At 45.0% G+C, this 18,001-nt stretch overlaps 1 protein-coding gene across 8 annotated transcripts in view; it reads left to right on the forward strand.

Annotated features, from left to right (window-relative positions):
- Window positions 1–18,001, forward strand: part of HERC1 (HECT and RLD domain containing E3 ubiquitin protein ligase family member 1) — a 1,817,725-nt gene that overhangs the window by 1,346,076 nt on the left and 453,648 nt on the right. For all 8 annotated transcript variants that reach the window (XM_085643727.1, XM_085643730.1, XM_085643731.1 and 5 more), the window contains one exon: window positions 1,373–1,493. In XM_085643727.1, the coding sequence (XP_085499853.1) occupies window positions 1,373–1,493 (121 nt within the window). The remainder of the gene's footprint in view (window positions 1–1,372; window positions 1,494–18,001) is intronic.

The raw sequence follows: 18,001 nt of genomic DNA on the forward strand, positions 1-18,001 counted from the left end.
CTCATTGTACCACAGGTGTGATGTAATTCAGACGATATATAGATCAAATATACTTTCTTTATTCTATTTTGTAAATCATTAGTGCCTTGACTTGGATTAATTCAAATGAGCGTGACTCAAGTTGAATATAGTACATTTTGTTGCAGTCTTCCAAAATGCTTAGACATTGCTGGGGAAATGTTTCAATGATAATTCGAAGCAAAAAAATATAACCTTCAGATTGAATGTTTCCAAGTTTAGTAACGTTTTTCTAATCGTTACTGGGGCATTAAGCATTGTAAATTGTCCACCCTGTGCTTATTATGCTGATTTATACTATATAGTGAGATCTCAGAGCAATTATTTGCTGGCTCATTTAAATGTTGCATACTTGCTCTGCAGTTGACTCAGCATTAGAGAAGAAAAAATACTTTGAAAAAGACAAATATTTTGAACACGTCAGATTTGGAGCAGATCAATTGTTGTGTCAAGCAAATGTTTAGTAAATGGGGAACAATTGGGATTAAACTATCTGGCAGCTGTTGGAAGTTACACTTTGTCCACTGTAAAACATTCATTAATGTGAGGACATTGTTAAAACTGTTCATTAAGTCTGATTGTAACCCTCTTCTTCCTTTGTCTCGATTCTAAAGCTAAAACAACAATCCCTTGCACACGCCAACAGTGTATATTATATATAATTAACGGTCACAAAAAACACTCTTGTTCCTCCGTTGAAACAGTCACTTCAGTTTAATCATGAAATCCTTATCCAATACGTGTTTCGTTGCGCTTAATGGTTGTGCGCAGTGACTTCTTCAGGGCTATAATCTCTTTCTATGGACCCTTAATTCCTGTTGTACTTCCAACCCGAAATGGGTTCTAGAGCTCCAGTGATAATTACACAGTAAAAGGCATCAGGGTATACTGTGTCCAAAATTTTGTGTAATCCAGCAGTCTTTTCTTCAGTATGGATCTTGTGCGTATGAATCATTAATCCATTAAGAAGAACGATGGTTTAGGATTTCAAGATTAAACTGAAGTGACTGTTTCAACGGAGGAACAAGAGTGTTTTTTGTTACTGTTAATGATATATAATATACACTGTTGCTGTGTGCAAGGGATTGTTGTTTTAGTTTATCAGTGGTTATCCACACATTGGGGAGGAGGGTGGCTCTTCCCACCCTTATGCACTGCAATCCTAATTATACACTAGTATACACCCACTGCATATTACCCAGGAGAGCCATTACCCTACATAATTCACCAACCGCAAAGTTCCATTCGGTTCTAAAGCTGATTTTTACCCAAGGTGTTAGCTAAATGTATGAAATAAGCTATTTATATGTTGAGTTTTGTCTGGTTCAGTCTGTACTTCTTTATTTTATTTCAGAGGTTGCCAAAATGGTTTAGTCTGTGTCTGGACTGTTCCTCACAATGTGCAGGATACGCAGCATTCCAGTCTAAATTTCTCCGAAATGTGGTGTGACCAAGAAACGAATGGCGTACAAAAGGTAATTTCATTCACTTTAGGTGATTTCCTGAGGACTTATAGAATCCTTAACACTAGTCATACATAGCTGTCACTTCCTATTTTGTATGTTTTTGTTGTTGACCTCCTTTTTTCACAGGCAATTGTTTGTAAACAGGCCATATCTGATGATCGAGTACTGCTAGCAGGCCATGTAATGCTGGGTCAAAAACCCTTATTTAATTTTTTTATTTGTCCTGTTAATGTTTTCCTTTTGAGCTGACAGTAATGATTTACTCTGCCTTCCAATACAAGTCTTTGATAAAAATAAAGAAAACTATGGTGAAAAGTTAAATAGGTAGTTGAATGTATTTGTTATTAAGAGCTGCACATTGGAAAAAGATAAAAGCAAACAAGTGCTGGTTTAAAATTAAGGTTACTGTGCAAACAAGTAACGTAAAATAATCTTTGTATATGCTGGCATAAGGAAAATTCTTGTAAGAGAGCAAATGAGTACCGCAGTTTCAGAACATATTTGTTTGTTTTTCATAGATTTCCAAAATTGAAGGGAAGGACTAAAACACTAGTAAAGCAATTCGGATCCTTAATTAGAACAAATCCTCTTATTAGTAAAAAGAAAATACAGCGTTAAGGACCAAACTACTGTTTATACTTCAAGATACTCAGTAGGCCAATTTTCACTTAGGGAATCTCAAAAGGAAATCTCAATAGACCTAGGTTAGTCTTCAGTTTGACTGCTTGGTAAGCATGAAATACTGAAGAGTTTGATCTCTATTGTGCCTTCATAGACTTTTAGCCTGTATTTAAGAGCATAAATAGAAGATACATACAACAGTATGTGTGTGTACAAAATATACTCATTTTTTAATGTACTAGAGTTTTACAATATAGGTGAAAACGGTAACACCATGAAACAACAATGTATGCTTGTTTAAAGCAAGAATGCATCCTAGACTGTGTCGTACTCTACGTGTTTTTGATTGATTTATCAGAGAAACTAAAAACAGAGCTATACCACACTCTTCAACATTGATGCCTTAAACAGTCCATGTGCTGTAGAATGCAGATAATACTTTCCAAAATTGAAAGAGGGCTTAGAATAGACATAAGTGAAGTATGTTGACCTAACTGTAAATTATTTTGCTAGGTCCTAATGAGGACCTCTTCAAGTCCCCATTTAAACATGTTAGAGTGTATCTTTATCATGGCATTCATATCTCAAATGCTTGTTAATGGAAAACACATCTTGAACAGGTGGCACAAAGATCAGAAATAAGTGAAAGGTTCTAATGAGATTCAATTAATGTAATAAACTACAAATCTTTTTATCTTTGAGAACATTAAGCTGCCACTCTTGATAAATCAAATTCAATACACCGCAGACTGTAAAACTATCTGTTTATCAATAAATTCCATTACTACATTTTTTCCGACCAAATGGAAAATCTTCTCTTGACTGCTATTTGGTCATATCATTGATGCAGTCACACAAGTCTAGTTTCAGTGGGAATTAATTAATGTAAAGAATATGTGGTTATATCAGAAGTTAAATACCAAACTGATAGCTCTGGAATTGAAGGCTAGCATTTTATTCTCATCTGCTTAACTGAGAAAATGAAACAATATGCACCAAAAATGTGGCAGTGCACATCGTTAACAAGTAAGCAACTCAATTTGTACCTTAACAGCCCATTGTGAAACTATATCTGCATTTTGAAGTCATTGTTCCAGTGAACAAAATGTAAATATTTGGCTTATGCCAAGTGTTCTGTTCAGCAGATTCCTCATATCTTGAATCATCTCCTGGCACATGGCTAGATCTGGAAAACATTCAGTAGCTCCTGAGTGTCTAGCACCTCCAGCCCCAGTTCTGCTACATTCACTGAATGTTCCAGAGTCCATATATGGCGCTACTCTGAGTTCTGTTCCTATTTTCCTGCACTCTTCAGACACAGATCCGGAGCTCCTTCTGTGGATTTTCTGTGTTTTTAGATTCTGATCAGTAGTGTTTCAGTAGTGTTTTCTCTGTTGTTTTAGGCATTTCACCACTGAAGACTTCATGTTTAAGCTCTGCAATTATCATCTTAAGCATATCATCATTTTGGACCCCCCACAATGTCTGTCTGTGTTTGAGCCTAGGTCACAAGTCTTCAAATGGCAACAATTGCATCCTCATTCACTTAAATGACATAGAAGGGGGAATTTGGGGCTACGCTGTGAACAGAATGGTGGATCCATAGAAAAGCTCCAAGAGCACCTTGCCTGATATGGCCTCTCAGCCAGTAAATACCTCGCCAACCATACGGCTTTAAAGCATGATAGGGTCAACACGCCAACAGATCGAGATGATGCCTAATCGAAGGGACGAGAATGGAGAATCCCACTTCTAAGAACTGCGCTGCTACAGAGGCTTACTCAGAGTGTAGAGCGGTTCAGCCCTGCCACCCACAATATTTTTTATCTAGCTACAGATACCTTACTTTAGAATATTTCCCAGGAGTCAAACTGGATCCGGAAGATATTGAGCAGTATCTCTGCGTGCCGGCAGGTGGCGCCAATCGCTTTACGTTGGCAGCGTTCACACCAGTGGTGACGTGTGCAGTGCCTATATAGACGCCACCCTATCACTCTGATAATCAGTTCTTTTCTTTCCACACCATCAGTGAAAATCCGGACGAGCGACCTCATTATTTTTTTGACTGCCTATTTTTCATCTTTTTTTCAAGCTTTGCTCCCAGTGTGCTTTAGGGGTGTCCTCTTTAAAAAAATATGTGTGTTTTAAATCCTGTGGAGCCTGTAACAGGCAGATGTCTGTGACAGACTCCCACCTAGTTGGACTGTGGTGGTTGGAGCCGGGCCACGACTCCAAAGCCTGCCAAGACTGCAAAGCAATGAATCCCAAGGTGGTCCGGGAGCGTGTCTTGAAAGCTTCTGGTAGCTTGCCACCTGATGACTCTGCTTTATGTCTCGTGGAAGCTCCCAGGCACCTGTTGGTCGTCGTTGAGGTAAAATCTTCGTCAGGTAAGTCCCAGAAGAGGAAGAAGTCAAAGACTTCTTCGACTTCACTACAAGGGCCAAAGTAATCGTACATGGTGCAGGAATGAAGTCACATGTCTAGCCCCGCACACACACATCATGCACATAGCCTGAGTTCTCTCTATGCCTCCCAAGATGTCTTTGAGCTGGAGCGACCCCCGCCCACTTGAAAGAATTTTATGGGACTATGCACCTCATATTTGGGTGAACTGACCTCTCCTGAGGGCTTTCAGGCCCCATGAGTTCTGATGGATCCCCAACTGGATTTCTGCCAGGAAGTTCACCCTCTGTACCAGTTGGGCTCTTTGAATATGTTCCTGGATCTGGGCCGACTCCAAACGCGAATCCACAACCTTCACAGGAGTCTTTTCCAGAGGCGTTGTTCCCGGTGCCACCAACGCCCCTTGGAGGTGCCGACCCACATCGTCATTCTGATGTTGACTCTGGTGTCCACTGGACCCAAGACTCTCTGAGTCAGAATTTTGACTGACTCTTTTGAATATTCTAAGAATCTGGAGATCCTTATGGTTAGCCTGACCCCCTGGAGGAGCCCTTGGCGGAGGATAACTGGTATGAGAAACTGGCTAATGACAGTGGTTTGGCATCTCACCAGACACTGGCCCGGTCTCTCTCAATGTGTCTATGGTGGAAGGGTCTCAATTTGCAAGGGTGGTGCAGAGGGCGGCTTAGGTCCTGGACCATACGCTGCCCTTGAACCAATGTCTTGACAGTGGTGCTTAAACCCAGGGTTGCCCCCAGGGAACTTATTCTCCCCTTTAATGAAACCCTCACTGATGCCCTACTTGGGGCCTAGGCCGAGCCCTGCACAGATGCGCTTTGGCACAGGATGATTGCCCGCTGCCACCTCCTCGCTCCTGAGGATCCAGCTTTCCTCACCCAGCACCCTATCCCGGAGAGCTTGGTCAACCAGACCTTCATGTCCAAAGTCACCCCTGGCGTGTTCTTGACCACACCACCAGATGCAAGAGGCTGGACATCTTTGGCAAGAGGATGTTCTCTTCTGCCAGCCTTGCACTGCGATCTGCAAATACTGCATGCCTCTTGGGCCGGTATACACACACAGTATGGGACTGACTCAGTTGCGCAAGTGCTGCCCATGGTCTCGGAATACCACTGACTGGCTATATAGAGCGACTGCATTGCCGGTTGCCATTCATTGGCGCGCCTGACTGAGGTGAACTGGCTTCTATGGGGATGTCCAGGCATCCCTTATGGACATGCTTTTCAATTGCACTTGTCTCTTTGACGACAGCTCAGATTAAGCGCTTCAAAATAGGAGGGCTACTGCCCAGTCATTTGGACTCTCCGTGGCCTCATGCCAGCCTCGTTCTGCCTGCCTCTTCTTCCGTGGCTATGGTAGGGACCATCATTACCGTCCATTTCTGCCCAGCCGCCATAACATGACTTCCCTGTCCTTGCATGGCAGCAGATGCTGCTCCCAGAGGCCTTGTGGGAAACAGGCCAGTGATCTGCACAGTTTGCTACTCCCCCCAGCAGCCCAAAATCACTTTAATATGCTCTCAGAACTTCACGGTCAACCGTTCGGCAGCAGGATCAAGCATCACCTATCCTGCTGGCAGTACATAACTCCTGACAAGGGGGTGCTCCAAATTGTTCAGCGGGGTTATGCCCTTCACTGTAATACTGCAGTCCATGTTGGCATCCTTGGTTTGGCTGCTGGCGGACCACCTCTCCCTGCTGTGTCAGGAAGTGCAGGGCAAAGGGAGAAGGTGGCAACAACAGAAGTAGGTCATGGTTGCTATTCCCGCTATTTTATGATGCTAAAGAAGGACCTCAACTTGTGCCCTATACCAGACCAGTGCCCTCTCAACTACTTCCTGAAGAAGTAGAAATTCTAGGTGCTCATGTTGGATCAGCTCCTGTCTGCCTTGGATCTTGGAAACTGATTGGTAGCGCTGGATTTGCATTACACATATTTTCATACACGTCCTGCGGGCTTACAGGCATTACCTTTTGGCCTCACCAGCACCCCTCAGGTGTTCATGAAAGTGATGGCAGTGGTTGAAGCCCATCTGTGGAGGCCAGAGGTTCCAATCTTCTCCTACTTCAACACCTGGCAGTTGAGTGTGGGCTTGCCCCAGGTAGGCAGCATCCAACACCAGACTGCGGCGGGCCTACTGCATTCGCTGAGGTTCTCTATTAACATGCCAAAGTCACACCTGAGTCCCTCTCAGATGCTCCCTTTTAATGGGGCCATTCTGGACACACTACAGTTTCGTGATGATCCTCCAGAGCGGCAGGTCCAGGATGTTTCGGCCTCTATCCTGGATATCTGTGAGTCTGATTCTGAGGCCTCTGCCCTCCTGCATCCTACTGGTACTACATGTCTACCGGCATATGCATGCTCTGCTGTGGGAACTGTAATCCCAGTGGGCACAGAATTATGGGAATCTCCTACCTGGTCCAGATATCGCAGGAAATGCAGTGGTGGCTCACGAACGGAGATTGTGTAAGCGGCAGACCCCTACCCTTCCCTAACCGCAGTTCACAGTGGTGACAGATGCATCACCTCTGGGTTGGGGTAGCCATCTGGAAGAGGTGCGCTTGGCATTGAAAACATTACTTCCATCCTTCAAGGGAAGGCTCGCTCAGGTGTTTTCGGACAACACCACTGCCATGTGGTACTGTAACTAACAGGGCGGAGTGGGGTCCTATACCATGTGCGAGGAGGCTCTATGCCTCTGGATGTGGCTGGAGCATCTGATCACCTTCCTGGTCGAGCAGCACCTGGTGAACTCCTTAAATGCCTTGGCGGACAAACTCAACTTGAGATGCCTTGCGGATTACGAATTGCGTCTCTATGTGGAGGTGATGCAAGGCCTCTTCCCCGATTAGAAAGGAGCTTGGTTAGTTCTATTCACTACTGCTGAGAACACACAATATCAGCATGTCTGCACGCTGGAGTTTCCAAGGCGATTATCGCTCAGAGATGGATTTTGTTCCGAGTGGATCTCAGTACTCCTGTATGCCTCTCTGCCGATACCACTGCTGCCCTAAGTTCTGTGAAGATCAGGACTAACTGGGCCCAAGTTATCCTTGTGGCTCCAGATTGGGCAAAGAGAGTCTGGTATCCTGAAATCCGGAGCATGTGCATCGTTCCTCTGTTAAGGCTGCCCCTTCGGGGGGGCCTTGTGTCGCAGCAACAGGGCAAGTTTCTCCATCTGATCCTGCACATGCTCCACCTTCATTCGTACAAATTGTGCAGTGATAGTTGTGAGTCATCACTCTTCCTCATGATATGCTTTATGTCATCTTGGCAGCTAGGCGTCCCTGAACGAAAACTGTATACACTTGCTGATGGGACACAGTTGTTACTTGGTGTGTTGCAAACCAATTTAATCGTCTGTCTGCATCCATGCCTGAAGTTTTTTTCTTTGGGCAGACGCTAGCCTGATCAAGCCTTGTTTTGGGCATAATTACCTTTCTGCTATCTCTGCTTTCTTGCGGTGGCCATATCAACCCTCCCTGTTGAGGTCATGCGTTGTGACACACTTCCTGAAAGGTGCACAACACTTTTCCACTCACAGCTTTCATTATGCTCCAATGAGGCCTTAATTTGGTATTTGGTTCTTACATTTCTGATATGCTTACCTTTTGAGCCCATGCAAAGTTGCCCTGTTAGACTGCTCACCATCAAAACAGTCTTCCTCATGGCTTTTACTTTTGTGAGGATGGTTAGTGAGTTGCAAGCGCTCTCAGTCAACCCTCCTTATACTACCTTCTTTCTGGTAGGTTATGAAACCTTTTCACGTTGGATAGAACATTACGCTGCTGACCTTCTTTGCTCTACTTCCACCCCTTCAAAGAGAAGAGACTGCACCTCCTGGATCCAAAAAGGGTGCTATAGTTCTACATTGACCGTACTAAAGACTTCCGGGTGGACTATCAACTCTCTGTGGGATTTTCAGGAGTGAAGAAATGCAAAGCAGTGCCAAAAAGAATCATCTCCAGATGGATCATCCTCTGCATCTAAATCTTCTATGCTTTGGCCAAGAAGAAACCCCCTGAGGACTTGTGGCCTCATTCCACCGGAGCCAAATCTGCGACCACTGTGTTATCTCACGGAGTCCCTGTCCTGGACATATGTCAAGCTCCTACGTTGCCATATCTGTACACGTTTTGTGGTAAATAAAATATTACGCTCTATGTATTTCAGAATATCAATAGGATCATGCATAAAGCAAGAGGCTGAGTCTGTGGTATCAGGTTCTAAAAGGGCTTTATTCCAATAACTGGAGTCAAAGGGAGAATATTACCATCACCAAAAAAGGATCTGGAAAGGGACTCAAAAGTATTCTCAATATTCTCAAAACATTATTCACAGAGTACAGTATATATACATTTCTCAATTGTACGTAAGCAAAAGAGCAAGAGAGAATGAGATAAGAGCATGTGGGCGTGTAAGTAGGCGTGAAGGTGGGCGTCCATGTGGGCGTCCACTTGATGATAATGGGTAATTTGTCATGTGTGGGTGGATACCTGGAGGGGGTTGCGTGATCTGCTGGAATTGTACTGGAACTTTGCCTTACTTGTGCTCAACTCGAGCATGACGTGTAACTGACGTGGGAGGGTTGCTATGCAACCGAACAAGTCTGGAAGTGAGGCCTTCAGTTAGTGAGGCCTTCAGTGTCAAGACGACCAGCACATCTTGTATTATCTGATATCCGATGTCTGGAGCAGGGACTGATTTGTGACATAGGTTGCTCATCACCAAGAGCCGATGTGGCATCTATTTCTTCATTTACTTCATTTACTGCAGAAGCCTTACATGGGGGCTATGGGCTTTTTACTGACGTGAGCTTTGCAATCTCACAAAGAGAGACAGTAGGGCTGGGCTCCCTCCTTGCAGATGGGTCGCGTTCATTCCTCCTTCACCAGGCAAGAATGTGGTTTCAGTAAGAGTAAGCAGATAACCGTGCTCAATACTGTCTCGACACCTCGGTCGGGGCCCCTTTGGCTGAGGCCCAAGTGTGCAAGGCCAAGGATACGTAGCTGTAGCTTTCAGAGCGTTCTGAGGCATGAAACCTCTTTTTGGCTCTGGCAGAGCCATAAACATGAGCTTCATGAAAATGCAGGAAAACATGATGAAAAACGTGTAGGCCTCAATACAGATTTGTCGTTTCTCTCATGGGAGACTGGATGATGGCAGGCCACGTTATAGCATAAGCATCATGATAGAAAGGCCATGGAGGGGAAATACATAGGTTACATGTATGTGCACATAAGCGTTCGGGGGGGGCACATGGGGACACATAGGCCTCATAGATTTTTATTTTCCTCAGTTTGCTAAAAATTATTGCCTTAAGATTCAGGTACATCATGATGAACACTTTGCTCATTCTGTCCCCCAGGACTATTTGGTTTGAACCGGTTCGCACATCCACCTCCGGGAACGTATTGCTTTGGTATCTATTTTAAGGTAAGGAATCTGCGGTTAGAAGTCTCTATCAGATGAACAAGTTACTTACCGTTGCTTATCTCATAGAGAACTCTGTCTACCTGCAGAGTCCTTATCAGCCCTTGCATCTTTCCCGTTCTGCGGACTGGACTTTTACACCTACGAAGGTGCAGGTACGAACAACGGCTGACACAATGACTGCACTTTCCTGCTGTGTTTACTTTATGTGAAGGTTTTCGATGATCATTCGGGTTGGGTGTGCATAAGTTACTCCAGCACCTGCCGTTGTTTGGTGCTAACCGCAAAGCAGAGAAATGTTGAACCCAGAGAATGGAGTGGTGCACCACCCTTTTGTGTAAGAAAGTTCCTGTACAATGAGTCTTGTGGTCTTTGTTAAGTTGTTTTAAACCGTCTTTTATTGCAAAGAAAATCCAAGTTAGAGGAAATTGTCAGCCAACGGGTTTCGTTCATAACAATGAACTTCTTCAGGGCATGGAGTTAAGTTGCGTCAAAATATCAGTAAGCTTGTACAGTGCGGCTGCGTGGGCCTCCGTGATACGGGCTAGCAAGCAGTAGATCTCACACTAACGGACGGAGTAGACACCTACGAAGGTGCTTGTAGGCCCTTAGAATTTGCACACTGGTCACTAAACCTTGGCGTGGCTCCGTGCTTCTGGTGTGGAAACATTCACATAGAAACTGAGTTCAGTGTGCTGTTGTGGCACCTATACAGGCACCATGCACGGCACATACTGCACAGACGACTCCCCTACGATGCTGGTGCGGAGTCCTCCAGCACAACCTATCAGCTCGCAGAAGTCCCGCTCAAGATTTTCCTGATCCAGTCTGGCACCTGGGGAATATTCTTAAGTGAGAAATCTGCAGCTATAAGTGTCTATCATATTAGTTGAAGACTATGTATGTCTTTCTGATGAATGTTCAGCTCTCCTCGGAGAGTAAAGTTGGAAGAATTGTTGCAGTAATTTAATCAATGCTTGATCTATGCTGCAGAAAACCTGGCAATGACCCTTCTATTGTGCGCTGTGCTGAGTTGGCCAGTTTCTAACCAAGGAGATACTAGAAATATATGCTAAAAGTGGAATATCTCTTCTTGCCAGAAAATACTGTAGGTGTTAAGACCCCAAGTGGCACTCTACCTTCTTTTTCACCGATAGAAGTAAACCATCTTGAAATGCTGGGCAACAAGCTTAAATCTGGCACTCCTTTAGATCCAGTCCTCCTCCTTTCCCCTCACACATTCTCAAACAGGCTACCTCTAAGAGATCTGCACTAAAATCTACTCAATCTCGCATTACTCACTGCATTGGTTCAGAAGACGTGTAAATATACAGTAGTTAAACCGCTACTTTTAAAAAACTTCTCTGGATCCTTCTTTACTCCCATCTCACTTCTCTCTTTCCCGGCAAAAGTACTAGTGAAACATGTCAAGGCAACTGTCGGAGCATCTTGAGCAGAACAGCCTCCTCCATTCTTCTAAGGGCCGGCTTTTGCCCTTCCCATAGAACACAGTCGGCCCTACTAGCAGCATCTGAGGAACTCCGATTAACCTTGGACCAAGGCAACACAGCAGCCATTATTCTGCTTGATCTCCATGCCGAATTCGATACTGTATCTCACTCCATTCTGCTAAGCACAATTGTGAAGTACTTGATTCTTTCTTACAGTAACGTAGCCTCCAAGTCTTTGATAAGCTTTTTGCTAGTGTGTCCTACCTCTGATGTGTGGGTTTGCTGTGGGATCCTCCCTGAGTGCCACTTTGTTCAACATTTACGTTCTCACGCTATCAGACATTGTACAGGCCTTTTTGGCCTCAACCTTTTATCATATGCAGATGACATCTATCTGGTTATGCCCCTATCACCTGACCATGAAACCAAACCAATGGCAGTCAGTTAAGGAACTGCCTAACCGAGATAGCCAGTTGGATGGCGAGCAGCTTTTTATAATGTAATGGTACCAAAGCAGAGGTCCTGCTAGTGGGGTACACTTTTCAATTTAGGACAGCCAGTTTCTGGCAGAATTGCCTTGGACCTTTGCCGCAATTTAAAAAAAAAGAAAAACAGGAATGAAATACCTGGGTTTCTGGTTTGATGACTATGTAATGTAATGGTAGCAAAACAGAGGTCATGCTAGTGGGGACAATGTTTCAAATTTTGGACACCCAATTTCTGGCCGAATAGCCTTTGACCTCTTCCACAGCTAAAAACTGGAATGAAATATCTGGGTTTCTGGTTTGATGACAAACTTTCATTTGAAGCCCATATGAAGAAACTTGCAGCTTGCTGCTTTGACCTCCTTAGAACTCTGATAGATTCTTAAAAACCCGTCCTATTATCACGCAGAAAAGAGTAGTCCAGGCTATGATTACGTCTCGCCTGGACTATGGAAACGTGCTGTACTTAGGTGCATCACAATCTCTGCTGAAAAGACTGCATATCATCCAGAATGCGACAACCTAACTTCTCCTCATTCCTAAACATCAAGCGTGTCTTTGCTGCTTTTCTCTCAGAACTTCACTGGCTCCCTTTCAAGAAAAGAGTTCACTTTAAGACATTATGTTTTACTTATCGCTCATTCACGTATACTGAACGTACCTTCCTGAGACATTTAGTCTAATCTTACGTCCCTTCAAAACCTCCCAAGTACTTCCAATTCCAATCTTTAAAAAAAATATATATATTTAACAATTTTTATTTTAACTAAGAATAAATCAGAACAAACAATAAATCATAGCCTTAAATTTACACGTTAACTAGAGCAGTCGTCAGCCTTACGAGCAATGCATTATTGTCCGATGCTGAACACCGTCCTAATTCCACTTGTATTCTTAAAGTAACAGATTATTATTTATCTCAGAACAGTAACATATCTAAACAACACTATCCCATACCATTCCCCCTATGCATCCCTCCATAGCAACTAGCCTGAGTCCAATCCCTAATCCCTGCTGCGCATTAGGTAATCGTGTCTCACACTTCCTCTATTTACTGTCGCTTGTCACTGGCGGACTCCACAGTTTGGCGTGTGTAACCATCCAGTGAACTCCCCTCTCTGGAATGTTCCCAACCTTTCGTCCATCCAATCCGAACTTTTGTTGACATCCCCCCCATTTTAAATCTCTTTCCATCAGCTTGCACAGTTCCATGCCAGTCTCCAAGTCCCTATACCATGGGGGGAGGGAGGCCTGCTGCCCCACATTGGGCTGTGTCCTGCTTGGCCGCCATGCAACCTGTGTTAACTAGGATCTTCTGATATCATGTCAGATCCAAAAAGACCCCATATTCCCAGTAGTGTGAACTTGGGCTGCAAATCCAGGTGATCCCTCATAGCATCCTCTAAGGATTCCCCCACTGCCTCCCAGAATGAACGCAGCCTTCCATCCCACATCCTCGCAGGCATAGTGCACTCTCCACCCCCTATTTTTAGTAGGGTAAGACCCTCGTTTAGTATGCCCTGTGGACTATTTTGAGTTGGATCAGGTATAAGCTTGTCTTGATCGCAACTTCCGCAAAAAATCTGAGTGCCGTTTGACAGTCCTCATCGTCCAACTCCCCTATGCCCTGTTCCCATCTACCTTGCAGTCGAGTAAAGGAGCCCTGCGTCTTTCTCATTAGTGTGCCGTAGGTCAGTGAGATAAGTTTCCTTCTGATTCGCCTGTCCAGTAGACTCTCTTACCGGGAAGAGTCCTCTTGAGTTTCATCCTCTCTAGCTATGCAGCCCCAGAGCGCGTGTTGTAGTTGTCCGTACCACAGCTACTGTACCGCTGGAATCTTATACTCTTTCAGCAGGTAGTCAAATGGAATGGCACCATTTGCATCCCAGACATCTGTCAATTTGGAGAGACTGATGGTGTCCCAGCCACGAAAGCCCTGCAGTGCAGTCACTGGAATTAGTCTGGTCACCTCCCATAATGGTGATTTTGGGGGCCGAGTTGGGGTGTCAGCCTCTTGTCCTACCTCATCTCCCTGTGTAGTCTGCACCAAATGTCCATCACTATCTTTGTTTTTTTTGTGTTATTTTTATTGGTTGCACAAAATAGATAACAATCTGTACATGTTGTATCATTTGAAGCAGTTAGTGAGTGCAGCATTACAAAATACAGATCGCTGAAACTCTCACATGAGCATTATAGCATAACATGAAACAAAAAGGTGCAAACCATTTTTTATCCAACGAAACATCAGCCGCAGTCGAAAACAATCATTATGCATTACAATCACAGGTTTTCATATCTAATGAGGCCTCATCAATCACAGGTGGAAATCATACATTATGACAGACATAAAACCCCTCTATCATACCCTTGTGCGTGGACATCTATCCTGGGTCATCTAAAGCTACGGGAAGTGGGACCATGGACTATGTAGGCTGTTCAGCAATATACGTTTGATACAGACCCCAAAAGTTCTTCGGATGACTACAGGGGGCGGGGGGTAGGTCACTATTATAATTCAGTTTGCGTGCTACAGTACATCATATCACGGGACCATTCCTGTATCGTGGGAGGGGGGCCTCTCCAGAGTATGGCCAATCTTCGCTTAGCAAGCAGCACCCCCATTTTAATCAATCGACGGATTCCCTTTTTTAGTGGCTTCGTATAGCCTAGCAGGGCAACGAGCAGGTCAGGGAGTACAGGTTCTTTTATGATATCACTTAGGGCCTGAAACACTTTATCCCAATACTTAGCTATAGATCGGCATCCCCAAGCAACATGCAAAAAATCCGCGAAGCTCTCCCTGCATCTCTCGCACTAAGCTGTCTCGCGTAACCCGTAACGAAACAATCACTCAGGAGTGTTGTAAACTCTTTGCAAGTACTTAAAGTGAATTAGGCAGTGTCGGCCACTTAGAGATACATGGTGAGTCGCTTCACAGCTAAATTTCCAAAGATCATCCATGTTGACGCCTAGATCTGTCTGCCACTCTAACCTAGCTTTGGTATCGTAGTTCTTACAATAAGCCTGCACCGCCCTATGAAACTTGGACACTAGGTGAGAAGGCGACTCTGCTTTTAGAATGATTGTAAGTGGTGTAATCTCGGGGGGATCAGCCATATCGTCCCCTAGGACTGCGCGCATAGTATGCCTTATCCTGTGGAACTGGAAGTGCACTAATGGGGTAATAGCAGTGCCCTCGGGCACCACTTTGCCCCATGTTCTCACCTTCCCATGCAGAAATAGATCGTCCACCACAGATACGTTCAGAGCCTGCATCGCCCAGAGCACAGCACGATTGGTGCATATAAGTAGCTAAGCCCACCACTCCAGAGGCACTATGGGGAAATATAATATATTACAATCTTGCCTTTTATTCAAAGCCCCCCACACATGCATTGTAGGGTTAATGGAGTCAAAAACACCCGTGTGACGATCTGGAGGTCGAAATAAGCTAACGGGAAGGTCTTGCGGGGCGAACGCCACTTTCTCAATCTGCAAGTGTGGTGGGTTAAAAGTTTGATGCAGCCAGTGAAATGCTTGCGAGGCGTGCGCAACTCTGTAATATAAATTAAAATCAGGGGCACCCAGCCCTCTCAAATAATATGGGAGTGTAAGGACTTTCCACTGAACTCCTGGCTGCTTCCCCACCCATGCCAACCTGATCAACAAAAAAGTAATCATTTTGAAAAAGTGAGCCGGAAGCACTATAGGAATGTTTAAAAATAGGAACAGAAACCTCAGTAATATCACCATTTTCATGAGTGATATCCGCCCCAAGAGCGAAATAGGTAAACACATCCATTTCTCCACGTCTTCCTCCAGCTAACTAGTAGCTTTCTCATAATTTTCTTTAAATACAGTCTCAGAATCAGTGTGGATCTGTAGTCCCAGGTACCGAACCGGCTCAGTGGTCCACGTCAAGGGGAAGTCTAAGTCAAAGGGACTGGTGAGTGACGGCAACGGGAAAATAATGGACTTGTTCCAGTTCATTTTTAAGCCTGAGAGCTCACCAAAGCGTACCACCTTCCTCAGCACTGGAGATAAGTTGGTCTCTGGATTTCTGACATATAGCAGAGTGTCGTCCGCATAGGAAGACACAATTAAATTATAATCTGGAAACCGGATGCCACGAAATCTGTGATATTCTCTAAGGGCACAGGCAAGTGGCTCAGCTATTATAGCAACCAGGAGAGGGGATAACTGGCATCCTTGTTTGGTGCCTCTGGATATCCGAATCGGGTTAGTAACCATATCGCCCACTCTGACTCTGGCTGTGGGCGAGTCATACAATACAGCTACTAGGCTTAAAAAGACGCTACCTACCCCCATCCTCTCGAGTGTTGCTCGCATAAATGGCCATTCAACAGAATCAAACGCTTTTTCAGTGTCTAAGAAAACAGCTGCGGCCTTGACCGTGGGATTGATGTGCTGAAGAGCGCTGAAAAAGGTGCGCAGATTGTACGTTAGGTTGCGGCCCGGAACGAACCCTGCCTGCTCCGAACCAGCCAGACTCGGGACCAACTGGGCAAGCCTATTGGCTGGTACTTTGGCATACAGTTTGTCTATCACTATCTTGGTCGCTAGTCCTGCCTAGGGGTCTACCTTCTCCCCATGTAGTGCATTAAGATAACTCCTGTCTCCCGTTCCCTGCCTGTTTATGTGCAATGTCGGGTCATCCCAGTTTGAATAAGCCCAGTCATTGACCTCGCTAACCTGCACCGCCTCATAGTATTTCCTAATGTTAAGAAAGGCAATGCGCCCGTCATATGTAGGTCAATGGAGGACCCACATTGTGATCGGGGATTGATCCCCACCCACAGCAGCGCTCTGACAAGTGCATTCACCTTAATAAAAAGAGCATTGGGACCCTATGCGGGAAGTTTTGGAGGATGTATAGAAGCCGGGGCAGCGCATTCATCTTAAGCATTGCCGCTCTTCCCATATTAGAGAACGGCAGCATATTCCAGTGCCTCTCATTCTCTCTAGTCGCTTAACCATGGGCAACACGTTTGCCTGATAGTGAGCATCCCTAGTGAGCCAAATCCCCCAGTATTTGAATCTTTGGAGCTCCATTTGTAGTGGAAGAGACAGAGCCCCACCTGCCAACACCACTTCCTCCTCTGAAATGTCTACCTCCAGTCCCCTTCTCTGATCTGGCTTTAGATGTTGCACCGGGCAGTCACTTACAAAAGCCAGCACTTCCTAGTCCGAGGTCTGCAGTTTATTACTATAGAATGATTCCATGTATCCCACAAATGCCTCTGTTATTTGCTCACTTCTCTTCACTGATTCCCCTGACTCCAGAGTAAGCTCTCGCACATGCAGTTCATCCGTTTCCTTGCTCCCTATCCACGCCTCCCTATCCACGCCAGAAGTTTGCCTGCCTGGTCTCCTGCATTGTAAATTTGCACTTCTGCCTGGCAATATATACAGTTTTGACATCATTCTGGGCCACCATTTGGAAATCCTCCAGTTTTGGGCCGATATCCCTCTTCAACTGGAAAGTAGGAGAGGCAGTAGCATTGCTTTCTAGTTGTGTCATCTCCCTCTCCAAGGTGGTCAGTCTACTGAGCTGCCCCCTTATATCTTCTGCCTCACCTGAGATAGTAACTCCCCTGATTGTGGCCTTCTATGCCTCCCACAACGTGATTGGACTGTGCACTGTCTCCTTATTCTCCTTTAAGTAAATACTTCTCACTTTTTCCAGTCTCTGAACCTCCTGATTATTCATGATATGCCAGGTTTCCATCCTCCAGTTCCATCCTCCAGTCTATCAGTGGTGTATGTGACTTGCAGAGGGGAGTGGTCACTTATCTTCCACGCCAGGTATTTGGCCTCTGTGAATCTGTGTAATTTATTCCCTGGAGTGAGGAAGTAGTCAAACCCAGACAGCATATCATGTGCGTGTGAGTAGTACGAGTAACCCGTCTCCTGCCTGTTTGAAGCCCTCCAGATATTGCTTAGTCCCAATGCCTGCGCCAAACCCCTCCAGTTTCCCCAGTGTCGCCTCCCCTTCTTGTCTCGTGCTTATCCTGTCCAGATGTGTGTCTATAGCTAAATTGAAAGCCCTTCTGAGGATTATAAGTGCCTGTGGTTC

Source organism: Triturus cristatus, chromosome 3_1, assembly GCF_964204655.1.
Source record: "Triturus cristatus chromosome 3_1, aTriCri1.1, whole genome shotgun sequence".
Classification (NCBI taxonomy): Eukaryota; Metazoa; Chordata; class Amphibia; order Caudata; family Salamandridae; genus Triturus; species Triturus cristatus.